This window comes from Ascaphus truei, chromosome 3 (genome assembly GCF_040206685.1).
Source record: "Ascaphus truei isolate aAscTru1 chromosome 3, aAscTru1.hap1, whole genome shotgun sequence".
Lineage (NCBI taxonomy): Eukaryota > Metazoa > Chordata > Amphibia > Anura > Ascaphidae > Ascaphus > Ascaphus truei.
Genome location: NC_134485.1, coordinates 14408719 through 14428877, shown reverse-complemented (window position 1 = coordinate 14428877; position 20159 = coordinate 14408719). Strand labels below are relative to the sequence as shown.

Here is a 20159-nt window from a genome sequence, read left to right as displayed (position 1 = left end):
CCACATCATTAGAAACACAAATTAGATGTGGTTAGTGGAGCCAATTAAACTATAACAATGCTAATTTGTCTGAATGGGGACGTGTTTGTCAATCAAATGTTTTCTTTCCCCTTATCCCACCCTGTCCTTATCAGAGATCCAATAAAGAGAGGTGGGACTCTGGCAGTACAAGCGCTTGCTGATCACACGGAGACATCACACAGTGACATCACACAGTGACATCACACAAAGGGAGCAGCCAGAGAAAATCAAACCCCTCCTAAGTCTAACTTTAATGTAGGTTTTAAAGATAATTCTAAGCATCAGATTTGGGTAAAAAGGGTATCAATTAACCACACGAAGCCCCTTAAATATGTGACTGGAATTAGCTCACTTTGGTTCTACTAGGGATCGCCACTTAAAAAGATATCTAACAAGCAGGGCTTTATGTGGAGGTGAATTTACCATTTCTTCCTAGTGTGCAGCGAAGATTTTCACCCCCTTCCTACCATGAACCCTGAATCTGCTAGAAATCATCTGTTGTCCTCTCTCAGCAGGGAAACCAACACACAATATGCAGGTATAATATACTTCAACCTGTGCTTTTATGTTTTATGAGCTAAGCAAGAGGACTTACAGTTCTGTGAGCAGCAATCTTCCACAGTGAGCGGGAGGGATACAGTCACAGTTTTATATTGTGTTTATTATTACTGGTAATATTTATTTACAATGCGCCCGTATATTCTGCCTCCCACTGCAATATTTACACATTTAAATTATTTAGGGCTTGAATGCTTTCAGGTCTCAGGGAAATTTATATAAAAAAAAAATGAATACATTTATAGCACAAAATAATTAAGTTAGCATATAAAAAAAATTAAGAAAAAGAATGAGATGGAATTATTGTCAACTGCTACCATCCACATTCATAACTGTAGTCATAATCTGAGCTATCTCCTCCTACTACATTCTGTAATTCTATCATATTATATAGAGATACTAGCCTCTGAAGTGGGTGGCATACATACTACATTCCAAACAAGCGTTGAGCAAGTCAGTTTGTCTCATACTACAGTGGTTATTGATAAACTGGGAGAGTGCAGATTGGGCATGGTGACTCGGAAACCCCTATTGAATTAAATGAGAATTTCCGTGTGATGGTGCCCTGATCCACATTATCGCAGTTTAACAAATAACCCCCTATGTCCTTCTTGCATACACATACACAACACAATCATATCTGCCAACCAACTGCAGCTCAGTAGTGTGACATCTTGGCTTCCAGTCTTTAACTGAGCCCCTGATCGAGCCACCATAAAGATATGGGAGCACAGCATCCGATGTGGGGGAGATCCAATATCAATTGGTTTCGCTAACAAAAATTTGACCGGATCTTGTTCTAGTCTTATCTCTAGGATTAATCCTTGATTAAGTCCCTCACTTCAGTCCAAAACCACTCAACTTGGGGTCATGACCAACATATATGGATCATGTCTCCCACTTGCTCACACTCTTGTCAGCATTTGTCTGATGTTCCTAGGTAAATTATGCTGAGTCTCTTGGACATCAGGTATTATCTACAGTATAGAGTACAAGGGCAGGCCACATCTAGCCCTCAAGAGCCACCAAAAGGTCCGGTTTTAAGGATATCCCTGCTTCAGCACGGGTGGCTCAATCATTGACTAAGCCACTGATTGATTCAACTGTGCTGAAGCAGAAAACCTGACCTGGTGGTGGCCCTTGAGGACTGGCGTTGGCCACTCCTGATTTATACATTAATTTATTAATGTTTTCTTTTAGAGTGGTACAAACTGATGTTTTTGATGCACAATCCCAGATCTCAACCCAGTCATCGTTTGAGATTTCGACTCTTTAGGTCGTCTAGGTATGAGCTGCAAGATCTCCCGAGGGGACTAGTTCAAGGTATAATATCGAAATCAAAACTTTGTGGAGGTCTTTACATTTGCATAGGGTCTCAATTGTGGAACATTTTGGAAACTCTCGTGCCTTTGATAATTTTATCCCTAAATTCCTGACCTGTAGATAGCGGAAAATTTACGAGTGAGAGAGGTTACATTTGGAACAAAATCTCTTAAATAGCAGCCACTTCCCTTTGTGCAGTAGGTCTCCTATATCCTGGATCCCGGCAGACCTCCAGGCCACCTACTTTTTCATTTAAGCCTGGTGGAAAGTTCGTGTTGTCCCAAAGCGGCATTAGTTTGAAAGGGTTAGTAATCAGGGGCAATTTTAATTTTACTGACTTCCAAATGTTTAGAGTAAAGATTATGGTTGGACATATAGTTCTTGCAGGATATTCCTTGCTCTTTGGTCAGTGAAAGTCTAGCTGATAAATACATTGGTTTGGACAGCGATGTTTCGACCTACCCACCTATATTGTTTTGGGGGTTTCCATGCCAAAGCACTATTTGCGTTAGATGTGTAGCTAAGTAGTATCTGCGTATCTCCGGGACTGACAATCCTCGTTCTGCTTAAAGCCATGGCCCCAGTCAGTGCGTGCGCGTGCACGTTGGAGGGTCTGGCGGTGTGTCCATCCATTTCTAAAGCGATCCGTGGACTTCTGAGTGCTCGCAATGGGGGGTCGGGTGGGGGGTGGAGGGGAGTGTGGCGGGGGCGCGGCCGTGACGTAGCCATCACTCAGCCGCCGCGCCAAAAGACACATTTATTGTCTTTTGGCAAAGTGGACACGCTATCGCGCTTTGAGCATGCACGTGCACGGACTGGGGCCGGCCCCATAGAGGGCAGTCTCTTGGTTGTGATCACTGGGACCGAGACCTTCGAAGTCGTAAAAACTGACCTTGCTAGCCTCAGTCATTTATTCTGCCAAATTCATTGGAAGAAACTATTCTGAAGGTCTCTAATATGTTTATATGGGATTGTAATAGGAAAGATCTGGAAACAGTATGAGATCCAGGGGAGGATATCAATGAGCATATATGGCCTAACAATGAAATCTGGAATATGCTCCATTTTGACAGGTCCCTTTTAATCTGAGCAAATATATTAGTTGTACCATACCTGTAAAACGATTGGTAAATTTTCATGATATATATTCCCAAGTAATTAAGATGCGTCTCCCTTCACCTATAGTTAATATTCACCTGTAACAATTTAACTTTGTGGTGATGGAGTGTTAAATTGAGTGCCTCAGATATAATATGCCGAAATCTGCAAGGGTCACTTGGGGAGCAAGGTTAGTGGGTTTGCAAATTATGTTGACCAAAAAGAAAGATATTTTATACTCTTCTTTTCCTATTTTAATTCCTTGTATAGTGGGATTTTCTCTTATTGTGAATTCTAAGGGTTCTATCGTAAACTCAAAAAGTAGTGGGGACAATGAACATCCATGTCTCATTCAATTTTTTATTTCAACGACTTTGAAGTTACTTCCAGGTAAATTTAGAGATGCTTTTTGTTTTTCATATACTGTAGGGCCTGTATTCCTGTGAAGCCAAATGCCGCTAGGATTTCACTTCAGAAGGTCACATTTCTCTAAGTATTTACCCATCTTCGAACCGCCAGACTTAGTTTGATTGGCCTCTTTCTCTAAATTATATAGCTCTGAATAATAATTAAAGCATTCCTTCACTATAGACTCCGGATTATATGTAATTTCCCCTCTATGTCTTCTAATTTAATCTCATATAGGTTCTTACGTAAGGATGTTAGTTTTTGTAGACCTTCCTACAGGGAATTTTTTTTTGTGCCTGCTCAATCTTAGCTATTTCTTCGGTTATGGTCTTTACAGCTTGGGTTTTGCATTTTTTTCCTGTGCAAGGCCATTGATATAAGCGTATCTCTTACCACATGAGGAGAGGGGATCTACAGGAACGTGCCTATACTGTCAGTGACTTGTCCAGATCACGGTTCCTTTTTATGCCTGCTAAAAAAAACCTATACAACCAGGTATCTTCCCTCTGCACCTCTTTTAACCTTCTGAATATGGAAGGGGACCTTATCAAAATTGCCACTGCAATGGTTCGAAAATAATGTTTTGGGGTAATACCTTACAAATGTGTTCAGGGGGTCTTCACTGTTAAATTGGGTTGCCTGTAAAGATACCGTAGCTCCCTCCATCTCAGGATGGTGGTTCTGGCCAGGTTATTATAGATCTGGATATTAGCTCCCTCTAATTTTATGTCAGCCTCTCTTGACCTGCAGCTCAGGAAGGTTTTCTCTTTTGTGGTATAAAATTGAAATTGTATAATTACATCCCTGTTTCTTCCTGGGATGTTTGTCCTCAGCCCTAGGGATCTGTGAGCCTGATCCATCCATAATAGGCCTTCCGTGTGCCTTGCGTTGTGACAGACTCTGGGATATTCCTCAACCCGAGGTTTTGTCTTCTTTCTCGGTTCTCCGGGTATTCCATAGAATTTTTAAGACCTACTACCTCCTCAGTGAGCCTCAGTACTTCTACATCTGTATTTATCTGCCTCTGGAGGGTCTCTGCCATTTTCTTTTCCAATGTCACGTTTCAATTGTGGAACGGCTTTATGGAGCCCTGTTTGCAATGTGACAGTAATGCTTTGTAGCAGGGACTCCAGGTCTCTTTTGGTGATCTACGTGTCCTCATTATTCAGGTCGGATTTGGATGCAGCACTCGCGTATGGGCCATTTCCTGGGTCTGGGCATTGGGACCCAATCCTCTGGAAGAACCTTGTTACCTTGTGAGAGGTGAGTTTTTGTACTGCAGCCCTTGGTGAGTTCAGGTATTTTTTAAATTCTATTTTAATGCTTGTTGTTAACTTCTCAGGGTAGTCTCTAACGTGCATCGGATCGCCACAGCGCTGCACATGCACCCCTTGTTATGCCCCTTTGATTAGTTTTCATGTATTAAGCTTCATTGGGTTGCTATAGCAACTATTTAAGAAATAGCTCCTCTTTTGAAATAGGCGGCCATATTGGGTGCCATGGGATGCAGGATCTTTGCCGATCGATAAGGGGAGGATGGATCGATCGGCAGCTTAGATAATTACATTGCCTTAAGGCAGGGGCGCGCAAACTGGGGGCGCGTGCTTACAGAGGCCCCACGCTATTCCCCAAAGCATTTAAATTAAATGTCGGGGGAGCGTGCAAAGCCTCTGAAAATTCCCTTATCTTGTCTCTGGCAGTTTCTGGCGACACGTCGCCATGGCAATGCGACATCACATGACACCAGAAACTCCGGAGACAAGGTAAGGGGGGGGGGGCGAGCCGTGGAGGAGAGCAGGCAGGGGGACACAGACGGAAAGGTTTGCAAACCCCGGCTTTAAGTTATGGAACTGCTGCATCTATTGAAACAAAAATATAAAATGAAAAAATATGGCATGAGCCAATGCCAGTTTTGTAAGACTAGCGTGGTCACTATTGGCTTGGAACCACAAATCTGCCTGTAGCCAGGATAGAATAGAAGGCACTCTCTATATGTATAAACAGGCTCTCTATAGCACTATATTTCACCTAGTGCCAATTCCTTGCATCTAACATCAGAAACTCTCTCTTTGGAATCCGAAGATAAGCTGAGCTACAGTACAACAAATCAATGAACTGAAGCTACCATGGATTGTGAGGCTACTATCAGATCTTAAGACATGGTGAATCCTTTCCTATAATTGCTGGAGACAAACGATCTTTGATCGCTCATAAACATGTGGTCTTCCAACGTAATCATACACTGGTACACACAAAGAGCAATATGTGGCAGCAGAAGGGAAAAATCACTGCATTACTTAAAACATTTACCGAGTCCATAGCACATACTGTATGTTTGTCCAAAATGATCTATCCTTAATCCCAAGACCCCAAGTCAACCAGAACAGGAGACGCTCCGTACGCGAGATTTATATTATTATTATTATTCATATTTTAATAAAGGAAGAAATATTGAGTGCCTTCATTTTGGGTGTACAGCTCCCAGCTGACTGGAAATGAAATAAATATGCCTGTGGAATCAGTTCAAGGAGCTGGGATTATTGCCCAGGGGCTAGTTTAATATTCCAAAACAATCCACCATGGCTGAAACAGGAAGTAGTCTTGTGGCCATTAGCACTTATTAAAGAATTGGTCATTCTCTAATAGCATATATCCAAGATTAGGTAGATCTCCCCGGGAATTAGACGTGTCTGCATGATCAAAACATGTCAAAATGTTTAAGTGCTGCAGGTACTGAATGTTTAATGAATGTTTTTTGACTATGCGTGCAGTAAATACTGCTGTGGATTTGTACGTGGCCTGTGTAACACCCTGCTTTAATCCTGTTCAAGCAGGTCCATGCTAAGAGGGAGATTGTGGCAGGGCCATAACATTTTGCTAAAAAAAGCTCTTTATAATAAATAGTCAGTTTCAGGGTTATGGACTGGTTAGCGTAGTGTTCATCACTGCACATCTGTCAATGGCTCGCAAATCACATGATTTGCCTAAATTAGGAAATGTTGTCGGCAAAAATCACCAAGATGGAATGTTTTGTGTGTGTGTATATATATATATATATATATATATATATATATATATATATATATATATATACTGTATATAGATGTACAAGTATCTGTACTGTGTTAGCCGAGCTTAATAATCAAAAATGATTAGATGATACCGTTTTGTGGCTAACGAAATTCTTTTATTTGTGCGAGCTTTCGAGATACACTGATCTCTTCTTCCGGCGGTGTTACAATGGATAAAGCAAGAAAGGTTTTTACTTAAAAACAGTGCATTCTGGAATGTATCTGACTGAAGCCTATCCCTCCCCCCTGTGCAGTATGCGATTTATGACTTAAGGTGTTAAATGGTCCCTGAATATTAGTGATGTAAGAGTATGTGTGTGTGTATGTGTATGTGTGTATGTGTATGTGTGTATATGTATGTGTGTGCATGCGTGTAAAGATATATATATATATATATATATATATATATATATATATATATATATATATATATACACACCCCCACACAAGTTGAGTCACTGCTGTATATTAGGGATCAATAATAAAATGTGGGTACTCATATATGTACATCAATCCATCGTACTGGACAGTATATATAGTATACATTGCACACAGGCATGTTCAGTTCCTAGCGAAACATTGATCAAGGATGAGAAGGAGCCGAGCTGTCGGTGAAATAAAACTTTTGATACAAGTGCCTATGTTCAATGTAAATTTTATATATATATATATATATATATATATATATATATATATATATATATATACGGTATATTGAATTCCAAGTGATATCAAAGATGATGGCCAAAGATGACCAAAATGATGGCCAAAAGTAAGATGGGAGACTGAAATCAGAACATGTGTTGGAGCAACATGGGGAAGAGAGGTTGCAACCGTCGTACAAGGTGGAATCCTTCATCCATTAGACCGACCAGGGCTGAAAATGATGATGATGATGACGATGATGTGTATATATGTGTATATACAAATATTTATGTATAGATTGAGTTATTGTTGCTAATCTTGACATTAAACCCTTACTCATGACCAACCTGCATTTGTATGCCACATCCCCAGCAGGTTTCTCATTCCATCCTTTGTATCTTTAAACCAATCATTAAAATCATTCCTATAAACCCCTCCAAACACGATCCAAATAATAGACCAATAACCACTAAATCAGCAACATCCTCAATATGCCGTTAAATGCACAATACCTAATCGGTGTGCCGAAAACTAACTCTACAAACCAATCATGCAACCGAGCTACTTACTTATGTTCTATAGACATCTGGTAGTTTTATATGGATGGAATCACATTTCTGCATCATAAAAACCCACGTACTTCTCTGGTTTCTTGCAATAAATAAGTTAAACTTATCACTTCATTTTTTAGGCGATGCCTCGATCTGCAGTTCAGATTCCTACAAATACATGCGAGATTCAGGCTTCTTGTAATAGATGTCAGCCACCTCTGACAACCAAGGGGTTAAAACATACACTAGATTCCAAGCTAAGCTTTTGATTTATATATACTTCAGCTTGCACTTTATCGCTGGGACTGAGATGTAACGTTTTGATACAGTGCATCTCATATATCCATCACTGCACACTCTTAAACTCTCCAACATAAAACTCCCAGGCATAACCTTCAATTATGAAAGATAAGGGACTACAAACGGGGTTACTACCAAGCACATCTCACTACAGAGTAAATGTTACAGCAATAACAGCATGTTAAATGTGTAGTTATGTATATAGTAGTGCATTGTGCGGATTATAAATAAAGCTAGATTGCTTCGGAAACGACTGTTTTCTTTCCCCGTCTAAAGGTGCAATCACTGATATTCTGTCTGAGAACACACATTTCTGTTGATGTATTTTAAATAACATTTGAGTGCGGTCTCCAGAGACACACTTATGCTGGAGAATTTCAGAGATATCTATTCATATGCTTTATGTTGTATTTTTTTGGGGGGGGGAGTGCATAAAAATGGCTGCCGTCCTCTTTTTCCGACTATGGTGCTGGAGAAGATTTTAGTTCCATTCATTTAAATGGAGCTGTTTAATTCTGTAGCACCGGGTGGGGGCTTCACATGATACTGGATAAGGGCGTCTGTACAGTCCCCTATTTATTAGGCTGTAAAGCTGCTTTCCCTTTGTTGGGGATCATGCCAGTGCCTTTCATTAGGCTACTGCCCAAGTGCGCCTGCTGCACACGCGACGGAGAGCCTGGCGGCGCTCGTTCCCTCCACCCGAGTGATCCGAAGGTCTTCAGATCACTCGCGACAAAGAGGCTTGGCGGGGAGCGGCCATGACGTTATGCGACTGGTTCGCCCTCATTGGCTGAACCGCCGCGGTGACGTGGCCATCGTTCGGCCGCCGCGCCAAAAGACAAAAAATCTTGTCTTTTGGCAAATGTGGTCGCGCTTTCTGCAGGCGTGCGCAGGCAGTGAGTGGGGCCTGCCCCATAGAGGGCCGTATCATGTTTGTGCCGCGCACGCCAAAGCGTGCGTAGCCGCGAGCAGTGGGGACGAGGCCCTACAATTGAGATAGCTTGTTTTCCAGAATGGGGTGGACTACTTTACAACATATTAAATAGGGTCCATGGTGAGAAATGCACAAAAGTTAAGGCATATGTATCAAGGCAAAATTAGTGCCCCATGGGCATCAAAGGAAAAAATTCCATCGAAATCACTAGGATTGTTTTCTTTTTATTTTTTTATAACTTGTATTTTATTATACATAAATGCATGATATACATAAAAAAAAAGACATCAGGTGCATATTTAGCATATCATATACAATAACAAAAGCATAATAAACTCACGTAGTTTTTCGAGCCCTACTTAACCACATGAGTGGGAATCATCATGTGTACTGTAAGGTACTGGGGTAAATAATAATTAAAAAATTAAAAAAAAAAAAAAAAGGGGGGGGGGGGGAGGTAAAGGAGGGGGTGGGGGGAAAGTAGAGAGGGAAGGTGTATCCAAGGATAAGAATACATCTGCCTCCGGGGAACACCGGGACGGCGTGAGGACTATGTATCAACTAGTGAGGCCTTTCGGTAGAATAAGTGATTGGGCGTAAGGAGTGTGAGGTTCTAGGTGTGGAGTTGGTTTTCATGCCCCCAAAGGAGAACGCATTTATTACTATTATAGCCAAATTGTGTTACGCTCTACCCCAGGGATGTCTGTTTGGGCAAGCCAGGGGGCCCAAACTTTTAGATAATTGTCGCCAGTGTCATTAACTAAGCTCGTTAACTTTTCCATCTGGCAGAAAAACCAAATACGATTCCGAATCTTTGGGATAATTGGAATATCGGGGCGTTTCCATAATGCTGCGATCTCGCACCGCGTAGCTAGAGCAAAATGTGCAATTAGTTTATTGTGTGATTTTGATAGGCCCTTTAGGGGTCTGTTCATGAGAAACAGCCACAGGTCTGGGGGAATAGTGAGATCGAATACTCTCTGGATCCAATTTCTAATCTTTTCCCATAGCGGGTATATCAGCGGGCAAGACCACAGCATATGTAACAGGTCAGCTGTTCCTCCACATTGTTTAGGGCACAATGGGGAGGACCCTGGTACAAACTTAGATAATTTGTGTGGGGTGAGGTACCATCCCATAAGAACTTTATATGCGTTCTTCTTCAGTGTGGTGCATATAGAACTTTTTGCGGCTCCTAGGAATATAGCATTCCACTCTTCGTCGTCCAAGGTCTCCCCTAGGTCTCTTTCCCATTGGGTACGGAATGTAGGTGATTGGTGCTTTGAGACTGCAGGCTCGACTACCTCTCTGTATATCGTAGATATGAGTCCCTTAGTGTCGGTTTCTGCCCGACAGAGCTTTTCAAAATTCGTCAATGGGGGGTATGGGGCAAATTTATTATAGAATGATCTGAGCTGGATGTATTTATGGAATTCAGCGTGGGGAATGTCTTTTTCTAGTCTGAGATGGTCAAAAGATTTAATTTTTAGATCATGACCCTCCAGATCTTTGAGTCTAGTATAGCCTTTTTGTTTCCAAATTGAGTGATTATGACCAATAAGACCCGGTGCAAAGCTAGGATTATTCCAAATGGGTGACATCAGGGAATTTGCTGAGGTAAGTGAGTTTTTTAATCTTGATACTTCCCAAACAGATATGGAGTTAGCCATTGAGGTGAGCGGTAAAATAGTGTTTTTCCTTGATGTTTTAGGTAGCCAAATCAAATTGTTAAGCTCTAAAGGGGAGCACGCTGCATGTTCCATCTTTTTAATTTAGGGTCGGAATGCCATTGTATGACCTGGCTTAATTGAGCCGCTTTAAAATATGACAACAGGCAGGGTACCGCTAGGCCACCCGCTAAGATAGGTCTCTTCATAGATAATTTATTTACTCTCGGTTTTTTACCTCCCCAGATAAAATTAGATATTCCAGACTGAAGTGAGAGTATGTCCTTCAGTTTGAGTGGCACAGGTAGTGTCTGGAAGAGGTATAGGATACGGGGAAGTAGATTCATCTTAACGCTGTGAATCCTTCCAATCCAAGAAATCTTCTTGGAAGACCATCTGATTAGGTCTTGTTTTAGAGTCCAGATCAGTTTGGGATAATTTGCTTTATAGATGCTTTTTGCATCTTTGGTGATATAGATCCCCAAATATTTTATCGAGTTCTTTTGCCAGTTAAAATTGAAATTTAGTTTCAGTAATTTCTCTGTATGTCTAGGGAGGTTGATATTCAGAGCTTCAGATTTGGATTGGTTAATCTTGAAACCTGAGACCTTGGAGAATTTATCTAGTAGGTCAAACAGGTTAGGTAATGACGTAAGGGGTTTGGAGATGATTAATAGGATATCATCAGCATACAGGGCCGCTTTATGTGATTGGGAGTAAACGTTTAACCCTGAGATATCCGGGCTATCTCGAATTCGTGCCGCGAGGGGTTCAATACATAAGGCGAACAGGAGGGGAGATAAAGGGCATCCCTGTCTTGTGCCACTCTGGATTTGAAATGGGACAGAGGGGAAGTGGTTGGGCCTGAGTATAGTGACATAATCGCTCTATTCACCCGGTTTCCGAAGCCAAACGCTGCGAGCGTTTCTTTTAAGTATGGCCAGTCTATCCTATCAAAAGCTTTTTCTGCATCCAGACTTAATAGCATGCTTTGTGTGTTGTTTCTGTTAGCCAATTCCAACAGATCAATAAATCGTCGGGTGTTATCCGCTGCCTGCCTCCCCTTAACAAAACCGACCTGATCTGGGTGTATTAGTCTGGGTAGGATAAGACTTAATCTATTGGCCAGTAATTTAGGATTGTTTTCTTTGATACATATGATGCAATTGTTTTGCCCCACAATTTCTCCAGGTTTGCCTTCATACAAAAGCACCTTTGTCAGCTACAGAAATCTTAAAAATAATGTGCGTGCCTTCATTCAAAATAAGTTTAAATTAAAATTGTGCAGATAAACAAAACTTAGTATGCAGAGAAACCCAGATCATGGAGAAACCGGCACGTCAAAATGTGCACGTTTCCCTCTGTGCAGTCAGGTTCTTATCTATACAGCATTAAATACCGAAACCTCAGAGCGCTACTCAAAATCCGGATCACAGGAGCTGTGGGTTACCCTGCGTATTGCCACAGGAAACGATACACCCATACAAACACACACACAAACACACACACACAAACACACACACACACGCCACTAGGATGTGGAATTCTGAGGCAGCCGAGGTAAAAACAGCTACGGGTTAAAGACACACACGAGTAGAATAAGTTAGGGGGTTAGGAGATGTAGGACCCTCTCCCTATTTATTTTGAGAAACATTTTTTCAGATAAATTTGTGGTGAAATTAGGGCACAGATAAATTTGTGGTGAAATTAGGGCACAGCAAATAAAAATATCAGTTGTAAGCACAGTGCCACCTTTGGCTTCTTTCCTATTTTAACCAGACAACCCCTATATCCATGTAAAACGGTGTGTAGCCCCCCCCCCCTCTTTTGTTTTTTCTCTTCTTGCTATAAATCTGTGATTTACTTGTTATGTGTAATTGTATGTCCATGTATGTAAAATTATATTTTCAATAAAATTTTAAGTTAAAAAAAAAAAATGGGTAAGAAGCAAAAGGTGACACTGGGCTCATTTGCGTGACATTACCCAGAATCCCTGGCTGGAAGCATTGTATGCTAAGAGATAATGGGGAAAGGCAAGGTTGCAGACCTGTCTGAGATGTGAATGTGATCACAAGTGGTATTTTTATTTGCTATACGCTGTGAGGTGGAGGGTTTTGTCACTTTTTTTACTCACCATAACTTGTGTAATGTGCGGTGAAATTGGTGAAACCTTTAAGCCGTACCTAAGTTTCTGATGCAATAATTGGGAAATTCACCAATATTCACTGCATCTACAGACTCTCCAACATTTTGCACATACAAAAAGGTCCAACTAGTTCCTCCACACGTGCTGGAGGGTGGCAGTGCCCAGCTATTCCTGTCACTGTCTCCTTGGAGCTTCCCACACACACATACTTTCTGTTTAATAGGTACAGCTCAAAATCATGTAGTGTACCTGCTCACCAGGTAAAGTTGGAGGTTACGCATCGATCAATGTTAGCCAACTTTGTAGGGAGAAAAAAAAAATCCTCAAATGTTGGTGTCGAGGCTGCTTTCTCTAAGACGGGCCGTTGTGTTTAGTGGGGGATGTTTCTGAGATTCAAATCTTTGTGGTTTTTCAGCAATATGTTCTTGTATAGCGCTGCTAGTTTTACGTAGCGCTTTACAGAGACATTTTGCAGACACAGTCCCTGCCCCGTGGAGCTTACAATCCAAATGGCATTAAGAGTTTAATAATAAAAATAAGAAACGCCGTAAGTACATTATTTAATACTACAGAACAGATTTATATTTAAAAAAAAAAACCTCATATAAGATGTCACATGTTTTGTTGCTTTAAGGGGCCTCATCTGGGGGATTGATTTTTTGTACCCACATTTAACACCTGTATGCAGGGTTGCCGAGTGGGGGGGGGGGGGCAGCCGGTACTGCTGTCCCGAGCGGCCCAGTGGCAGGACAAAGCAGTTGCCGGCGGGCCCGGCTCCCCCCACCTGCCGGCCTCTTCTTCTATCCCTGTCCCACGCCAGGCCCTCTGAAGTCATTAGCGTGAATGGCCTCTCTGACGTCGGCGTGCTGGAAGTGAGCTTGGCCCAGCTTCCGGAACGTGCTGCTCAGAGAGTCTGGCGTGGGACAGAGATAGGGGGAAAGCCCTGCAGGTGGGGAGTGCCGGGGCACGCCGGCAACTGCTTTGTCTGGCGGCCAGGCCCCCCGGCAGTCAACCCCCCACCGGCATTCAATCCCCCCCCCCACGGCAGTCACCCCCGGCAGCCCCCTTCCCGACATTCACCACCCCCCCCGGCAGTCATCCACACCCCCGGCAGCCCCCTTCCCGACGACAGTCACCACCCCCCCCCTGGCAATCATGCCCCCCCCCGCCTGGCAGTCACCCCCCTCGGCAGTCATCCCCCCCCCTGGCAGTCACCTGGCCCGATCTGACCATCAGCAAGGTAAGTCTATTTTTATAATATGTATTGTTATTTTTTTTAATATGTACTGGGGGAGTGGGTGGGCTTTTTACTGTGCATTGGAGAATTGTTTTTTTTTACTGTGTATTGGGGAGTGTTTGTTTTTACTGTGTATAGGGGGAGTGGCGGTCTTTTTACTGTGTATTGGGGGAGTGGGGCCTTTTACTGTGTATTGGAGGAGTGGGGGCTTTGCACTGTTTTTTGGGGGGGATTGAGTAAGAGTGGGGTAATTGACGAAAGGTGGGGGCGAGTGAGAGGATAGTGGGAGAGGGAGTGAGGAAAAGAGGGAGTAAGGCCGAAGCTCAGGGTGCCGGCGTTGCGATGGAGTTTGCGCGCACCCGCCCTTGTGCCTTCCTGCTGAGCTTCAGGAGATTAGGGAGGTGATGGGGGACATGGCAAACGCGTCACGGAGCTGGTTCGCCCTCATTGGCTGAACCAGCTCACGTGACGCTGACGTCACGCGACTGCAGCCTCTAATCTCATAATCACTTGTATCCCCAAGCTGCAGCCGCATCAACACGCTACAGCGCCGCCAGGTTCCGCAACTACCACGCTGCCTTCCATAGACTACCATGACGTGCGCGCGCATGTCGCGATGCTGGCACCCGCAGCACGGCCTAAGAGTGAGACGCAGGGGAGAGATATACATGTGGGCGGGAGGGGGGTGAGTGAGGAAGAGGGAGTGAGACAGAGGGGAGAGATATACATGTGGGTGGGAGGGGGGTGAGTGAGGAAGAGGGAGTGAGACAGAGGGGAGAGAAATACATGGGAAGAGGGTGGGAAATAGAGGGGTGAAAAGGGGGTGGCGGGGGTTCCGGGGGTGGGGGGTTGGGACGTAACTCTAGTCCTGGGCCCCGGGAAACCCGTCTGCAGCCCTGCCTGCATGTATTTTGAATGCACCTGTTAAAGTTAGAATTGGAAGGGGTTTCTTTTCCTCTGGCTGCTGCGTTTTGTGTGGTGAGCAAATACTTGTACAGCCAGAGTCCTCCTCCCTCCCCTTATCTTTATTGGATCTCTGATCTGGACAGGGAAGGGGGGTGGGGATAAGGGGAAAGAAAACACTTCCCCATTCAGAGCCCGCCAAGACATTCAACTGGCCAACGCCAGTATGTGGGATCATTCCTTTAAGAATGAGAGGTTTGTGTTAATGCTGCACGCAGCCACCTAAATAGACACAAACACCTCACTGGACATCAGGACGATACGACAATGTAAGAGATGATGTAATATTACATGTCATTTTAACACAATGTTTCCCACTCTGACGAGCTGCCCTCTCTAGGACTGAAAAGGGGGGTTACATTGCCAGGAGGCACATGCACGCTACGAAATGTGGAGTGCCACAAACACAGAGACAGTGACAAAGTGACCCAATTAATATATTCCACTAAGTAAAACAAATCCTTATTCTTCCAAGTGGGAATGTTGGGATACTACGGGTCCCAAAAATATAACAAGCACTTTTGGGGAAGACCCAGTATACAATGTTTAGGAACCACTGCTTTACGCCTTCGCTGTCAGAGGCTGGTAGCTAGTCCAGAAGAGAAAGGGTTAAAAGAACAACACCAAAAAATTGACATAATCTCCCACCAACACACGCCAGTGGAGATAAAGGTTACGGAATAGTTGTGCTGTGCGGTGCCTGTAGCTTCATTGTAATGTGAAACGAGTGCCCTGGAACATATAGATTCCCTCTGCAGTGGCATAGCTTTAAAGAGTACATGATGCGGTAGGTGTAGCAGTGTGCACAAGGCTACCTAACCCGCGTGTGGTGTCTCCTCTGCATGTGTACTTCTTAGAAATCTTCCGCTGGGGCTCACTATTCCATCCAGTGTTGGGGGTGGGCCACTCCAGTCCTCAGGGGCCACTGAGCCATTGATTGAGGCACCCGTGTTGAAGCAGGGATATCCTGGAGAATTGACCTGTTGGTGGCCCTTGAGGACTGGAGTTGCCCACCCCTGATCTAGTGTATAATGAACTGGAAAGTAAAGCAAATCAGTGAAGGTGTTAAAATGTATCCCAAGCTGCTACAAACATGTAGCTATGCAATATTAGAACCATGATACGTGTGACTGCAGCACAACTTACTCAAACACTTCACTGGAGAGCAGGGTTACTGATGAGCGGGTGGTGCTATATGGAAAGATAAACACATTCCACTGGAACACAGGATGAGGTTATAATGTAACCCGTGTATAAAGGAGGTTGTGTTAATGTTAAGCACACAACAGCCTTCAAAGGAAAGTTAATAAAGAGCTGTGTCTGTGTTACATGTAGCTACTGTACATAAAAAAAGACACAAACACAATTACTACCATGTGATCGGTGCCAACCCTGTCACTGCCACAAAACGTGGTTGAACCATGTGGCTATGAAATGATTAATGTTCATTGTTGGCTACAGAAACACAGACATTTGGAAAAGAAAGTCATGGTTACAAATTGTCACAATAAAGGATACACACAACACACCCACACCACTGCCAGGCAGCAGGATCACAGGACAGGAAACTCCTTAGAGCATGTAGCTATTTTAAACAACACAACATCCCACCCATAAAACCAACCCCACCTAGGTAAGATACAAACTGAGATCATATTCATTGTGGCTAAAGTATATAATAGAGACACACGTACACACATCTGTAGCTATCAGGGTCACAGAGAGAGTTGTCATAGATTCATGTTGTGACTGGGAAATGACACGCGAAGAGTTATGTTAACCCTTTCACTGCCAGAGGGGTCTTTGTCAGTGAAAGGGTTATGGATACAATATAACACACAGTACCAACACATTCACTGGTAATCGGGACCACAAGAGAGTTACATTGATGTAGCTACACTGCAAAGACCTACACATACAGTGGACAACCAGCACCATGCAATAAGAGTTTAATGAATGATGAATGTGGCTACAGTGCAGATGTAACAGACGTCGCTGCACCCGCTGACAGTACAGCACATCGCCTTATAACACAGAGATCCCTTAGGATGCAATGGCAGCGAAATCATATCACAAAATATCCCATCACAACGCGCCTGCGGGAGCAATAACGCTGACCACATCTGTACAATAAACACATCCATCTCTTTGGAAATCAGGGATACAGGAGAATTGAGTTGATGTTGCATGTGGCGACGATACAGTTAAAGACATACTCTCTCTCTCTCTGTGTATCTCTGTGTATCTCCTCTCTCTCTCTGTATCTGTATCTCTCTCTCTCTCTGTATCTCTCTCTCTCTGTATCTCTCTCTCTCTCTCTCTCTGTGTATCTCTCTCTCTCTCTGTATCTCTGTGTATCTCTCTCTCTCTCTGTGTATCTCTCTCTCTCTCTGTGTCTCTCTCTCTCTCTCTCTCTCTCTCTCTCTCTCTCTGTGTGTGTCTCTCTCTCTGTATCTCTCTCTCTCTCTCTGTATCTCTCTCTCGCTCTCTCTCTCTCTCTCTGTGTGTGTGTATCTGTATCTCTCTCTCTCTCTGTATCTCTCTCTCTCTGTGTGTGTATCTCTCTCTCTGTATCTGTCTCTCTCTCTCTGTATCTCTCTCTCTGTGTTTGTGTATCTCTCTCTTTCTGTATCTCTCTCTCTCGGTGTATTTCTCTCTCTCTGTATCTCTCTCTCTCTGTGTATCTCTCTGTGTGTATCTCTCTCTCTCTCTGTGTATCTCTCTCTCTCTCTGTGTGTCTCTCTCTCTCTGTGCCTCTCTCTCTCTCTCTCTCTCTCTCTCTCTCGCTCTCTGTATCTCTCTGTGTGTATCTCTCTCTCTCTGTGTGTATCTCTCTCTCTCTGTGTGTCTCTCTCTCTCTCTCTGTATCTCTCTCTCTCTCTGTGTATCTCTCTCTCTCTGTAACTATATCTCTCTCTCTCTCTCTCTGTGTATCTCTCTCTGTATCTCTCTCTGTATCTCTCTCTCTTCCTCTCTTGTGGTCCAGGACAACCAGCATCCTGTACCAAACAAACATCTCATACCAACCATGCACCCAGCATGTCAATAGAAAGCAGGCAGAGCGCCCCCTACCTGAGGATGGCGGTATCTCCTTGCCGGACGGTGATGTTGTCGGTGCTCCGGTTACTATCCACGCTGCGGACGGGCAGTCCTGTGGGGAGAAGGCAGAGCAGTCTGAGAAGCAAGAGGGGCAACTGGTTCCTGTCTGCCTGAGACCTCCCCACCATGATCGCCACTGGACAGGGCTCTCAGATCACAAGCAAGCACAACAGCAAAAAAAAAAAAACACGTAAAAAAAAAACTTGCTGATAAAAGAAAACTACAAACACGCGAGGAAAAAAAAAGAGTTGAAAATAAAACGTAGAAAAATGGGCGACGAAAAAGAAGTCTTTTTATTCCACTTGTTTGCTTTAAATGTCTAAATTCCAGAAAACAGCTTGAAAAAAAATAAAATAATGACAACCTTCAGGCAATTTTCCAAAGTGTAAATGTCTTATTTCATTAAAACTGCAAATGACATAGGTTTCCCCCCTCCAAAAAGATAAAAGATTGCGTTGTCTCAGAGTCTCTGGTGCAGCCTCTGCAGAATGGGACCAGTGTGGGGACAGACCATGCAAGATATCTCAGAGTATTGGGGAAGCAGCAGCAGGCTACAGAGCTGTGTGTATCTGCTGCTGATGCTGCTCGGGAAGCAGAGTGAGGCTTGTGTATCTAAACCTCGCACAGGGCTCCTTCACTAACCCACTTTCCCAGGCACAGGGAGAAGGATGGAGAGAGAGAGAGGGAAAAGGGGGGGGGGGGGGGGGGTGGTGGAGGAGGAGGATGGAGGAGGATCTCAGAGCTGAAACCTGCAGGCACTGGAAGGGATAGGGAACAGAAGCAGTGGCTTTCTGTAACAAGGCTCGCCTCTTGGCTCCCATTCATAAGGGGAGAAGCTCATCCCGCTCCTGGTTTTGTGTCCTGGATGCTGTGATTTTTCTCAGTAGTACCGGAATGTAGGGAGCAGACTGGCCGAATGTATCTGATCTTTAGGAGACAGGCAACAACTCTACTTGGAGACTGATTCCCACTTACGGGAACGCCATCCATCCTCTTCACGTGTCAAGGCTGGTTAGGTTGCCTGGGCGGTGGCATGGGAATGCTTGGAGACTTTCCTAGAGTGCCTGGGTAAACTTACCCATATTTATTGCCAATGTATACAGTTATATATGCATTGGTTTCTCAGGGAGACAAGGGTGATGTATTGGTGTTGCAGTCCCATACATTTAAACATGGATATAGTAAAGAAAAAAAGGGCTTAAGGGTAACGTCACTGTATTTGTAGTGTCCAGACTAACTTCTAATGCGGCAACTTGTGAACCTGGGCAAGTCACTTTCTATCCATGTGCTTCACACACTACAATGGGATTATAGTCTTTATGGCCAGAATAATTCTACATACATTGCTGCTTACACTCAGTACCATGTAAGACATACGTGTAGTCCTCGTTATCCAACGTTTCACTTTACAATGAATGGCATATCCAACACTTTACCATGCAACCCTACGGGCCATTTTTTGACGCCTGAATGCGTTATCCGACGCTCGCCGCCACTGATTAACATGGGACTCGTTTTACAACGGTTTCCCTATCCAACGCTACTTTCAGAATGGATTCCATTGGATAACCGAGGACTGCCTGTATTTTGTTATGATTAAAGGTAATAGGAAAGATAAGGCTCCTCTGAGACCTCCTTTAACACATAAAGTGCCCAGAGTGACCTGTAGCATTCTAGGAGACTCTAGTGGTTGCGAGGTTACACTCACCCCCCACCGACCACAACAAACCAATGCACTCAAATATATAACAATATTCGGAACATATTTTACGGTAATTCTGTACTTTGACATGAACTGAACTAAAAAGTTAATACAATTAAACTCAAACAATTTGATGGATTCTATATACACAAGGATTAAGCAATCTGACCCGTATAACCCCTGTCATGACAGAAGCATAAGGCTCAATAACGCTATCCAGACCCCCACCCACTTATCTGCTACCCCATACAGAAGCCTGATGCTCCTTTAGGTTGTCACGGCAACCACTTCATCTGTGACCTGGACACTGTCTGAGATGGAAATGGACCGGGGGCTAAGGAAGAAGATTTTAAGCTGCAGCACAAAGAGGGAAATGGAGATGAGAGAGACCGACCAAAAATAGAGTGCAACGAAAAAGATAAGGATAGAGAGGTCA

At 43.7% G+C, this 20159-nt stretch overlaps 1 protein-coding gene across 6 annotated transcripts in view; it reads right to left on the bottom strand.

Annotated features, from left to right (window-relative positions):
* The window catches only part of LSAMP (limbic system associated membrane protein), a 750958-nt gene extending 732270 nt beyond the window's left edge, over positions 1-18688 (bottom strand). For 2 of the 6 annotated variants that reach the window (XM_075593645.1, XM_075593646.1), the window contains exon 1: positions 17995-18687. In XM_075593645.1, coding sequence (XP_075449760.1) covers positions 17995-18149 — 155 coding nt within the window. In that variant the 5' untranslated portion in view covers positions 18150-18687. Of the gene's footprint in view, positions 1-17994 lie in introns of all 6 variants that reach the window. The other 4 variants (XM_075593647.1, XM_075593648.1, XM_075593644.1 and 1 more) reach the window with 3 other exon arrangements.
* Between the last annotated feature and the right edge of the window lie 1471 nt (positions 18689-20159).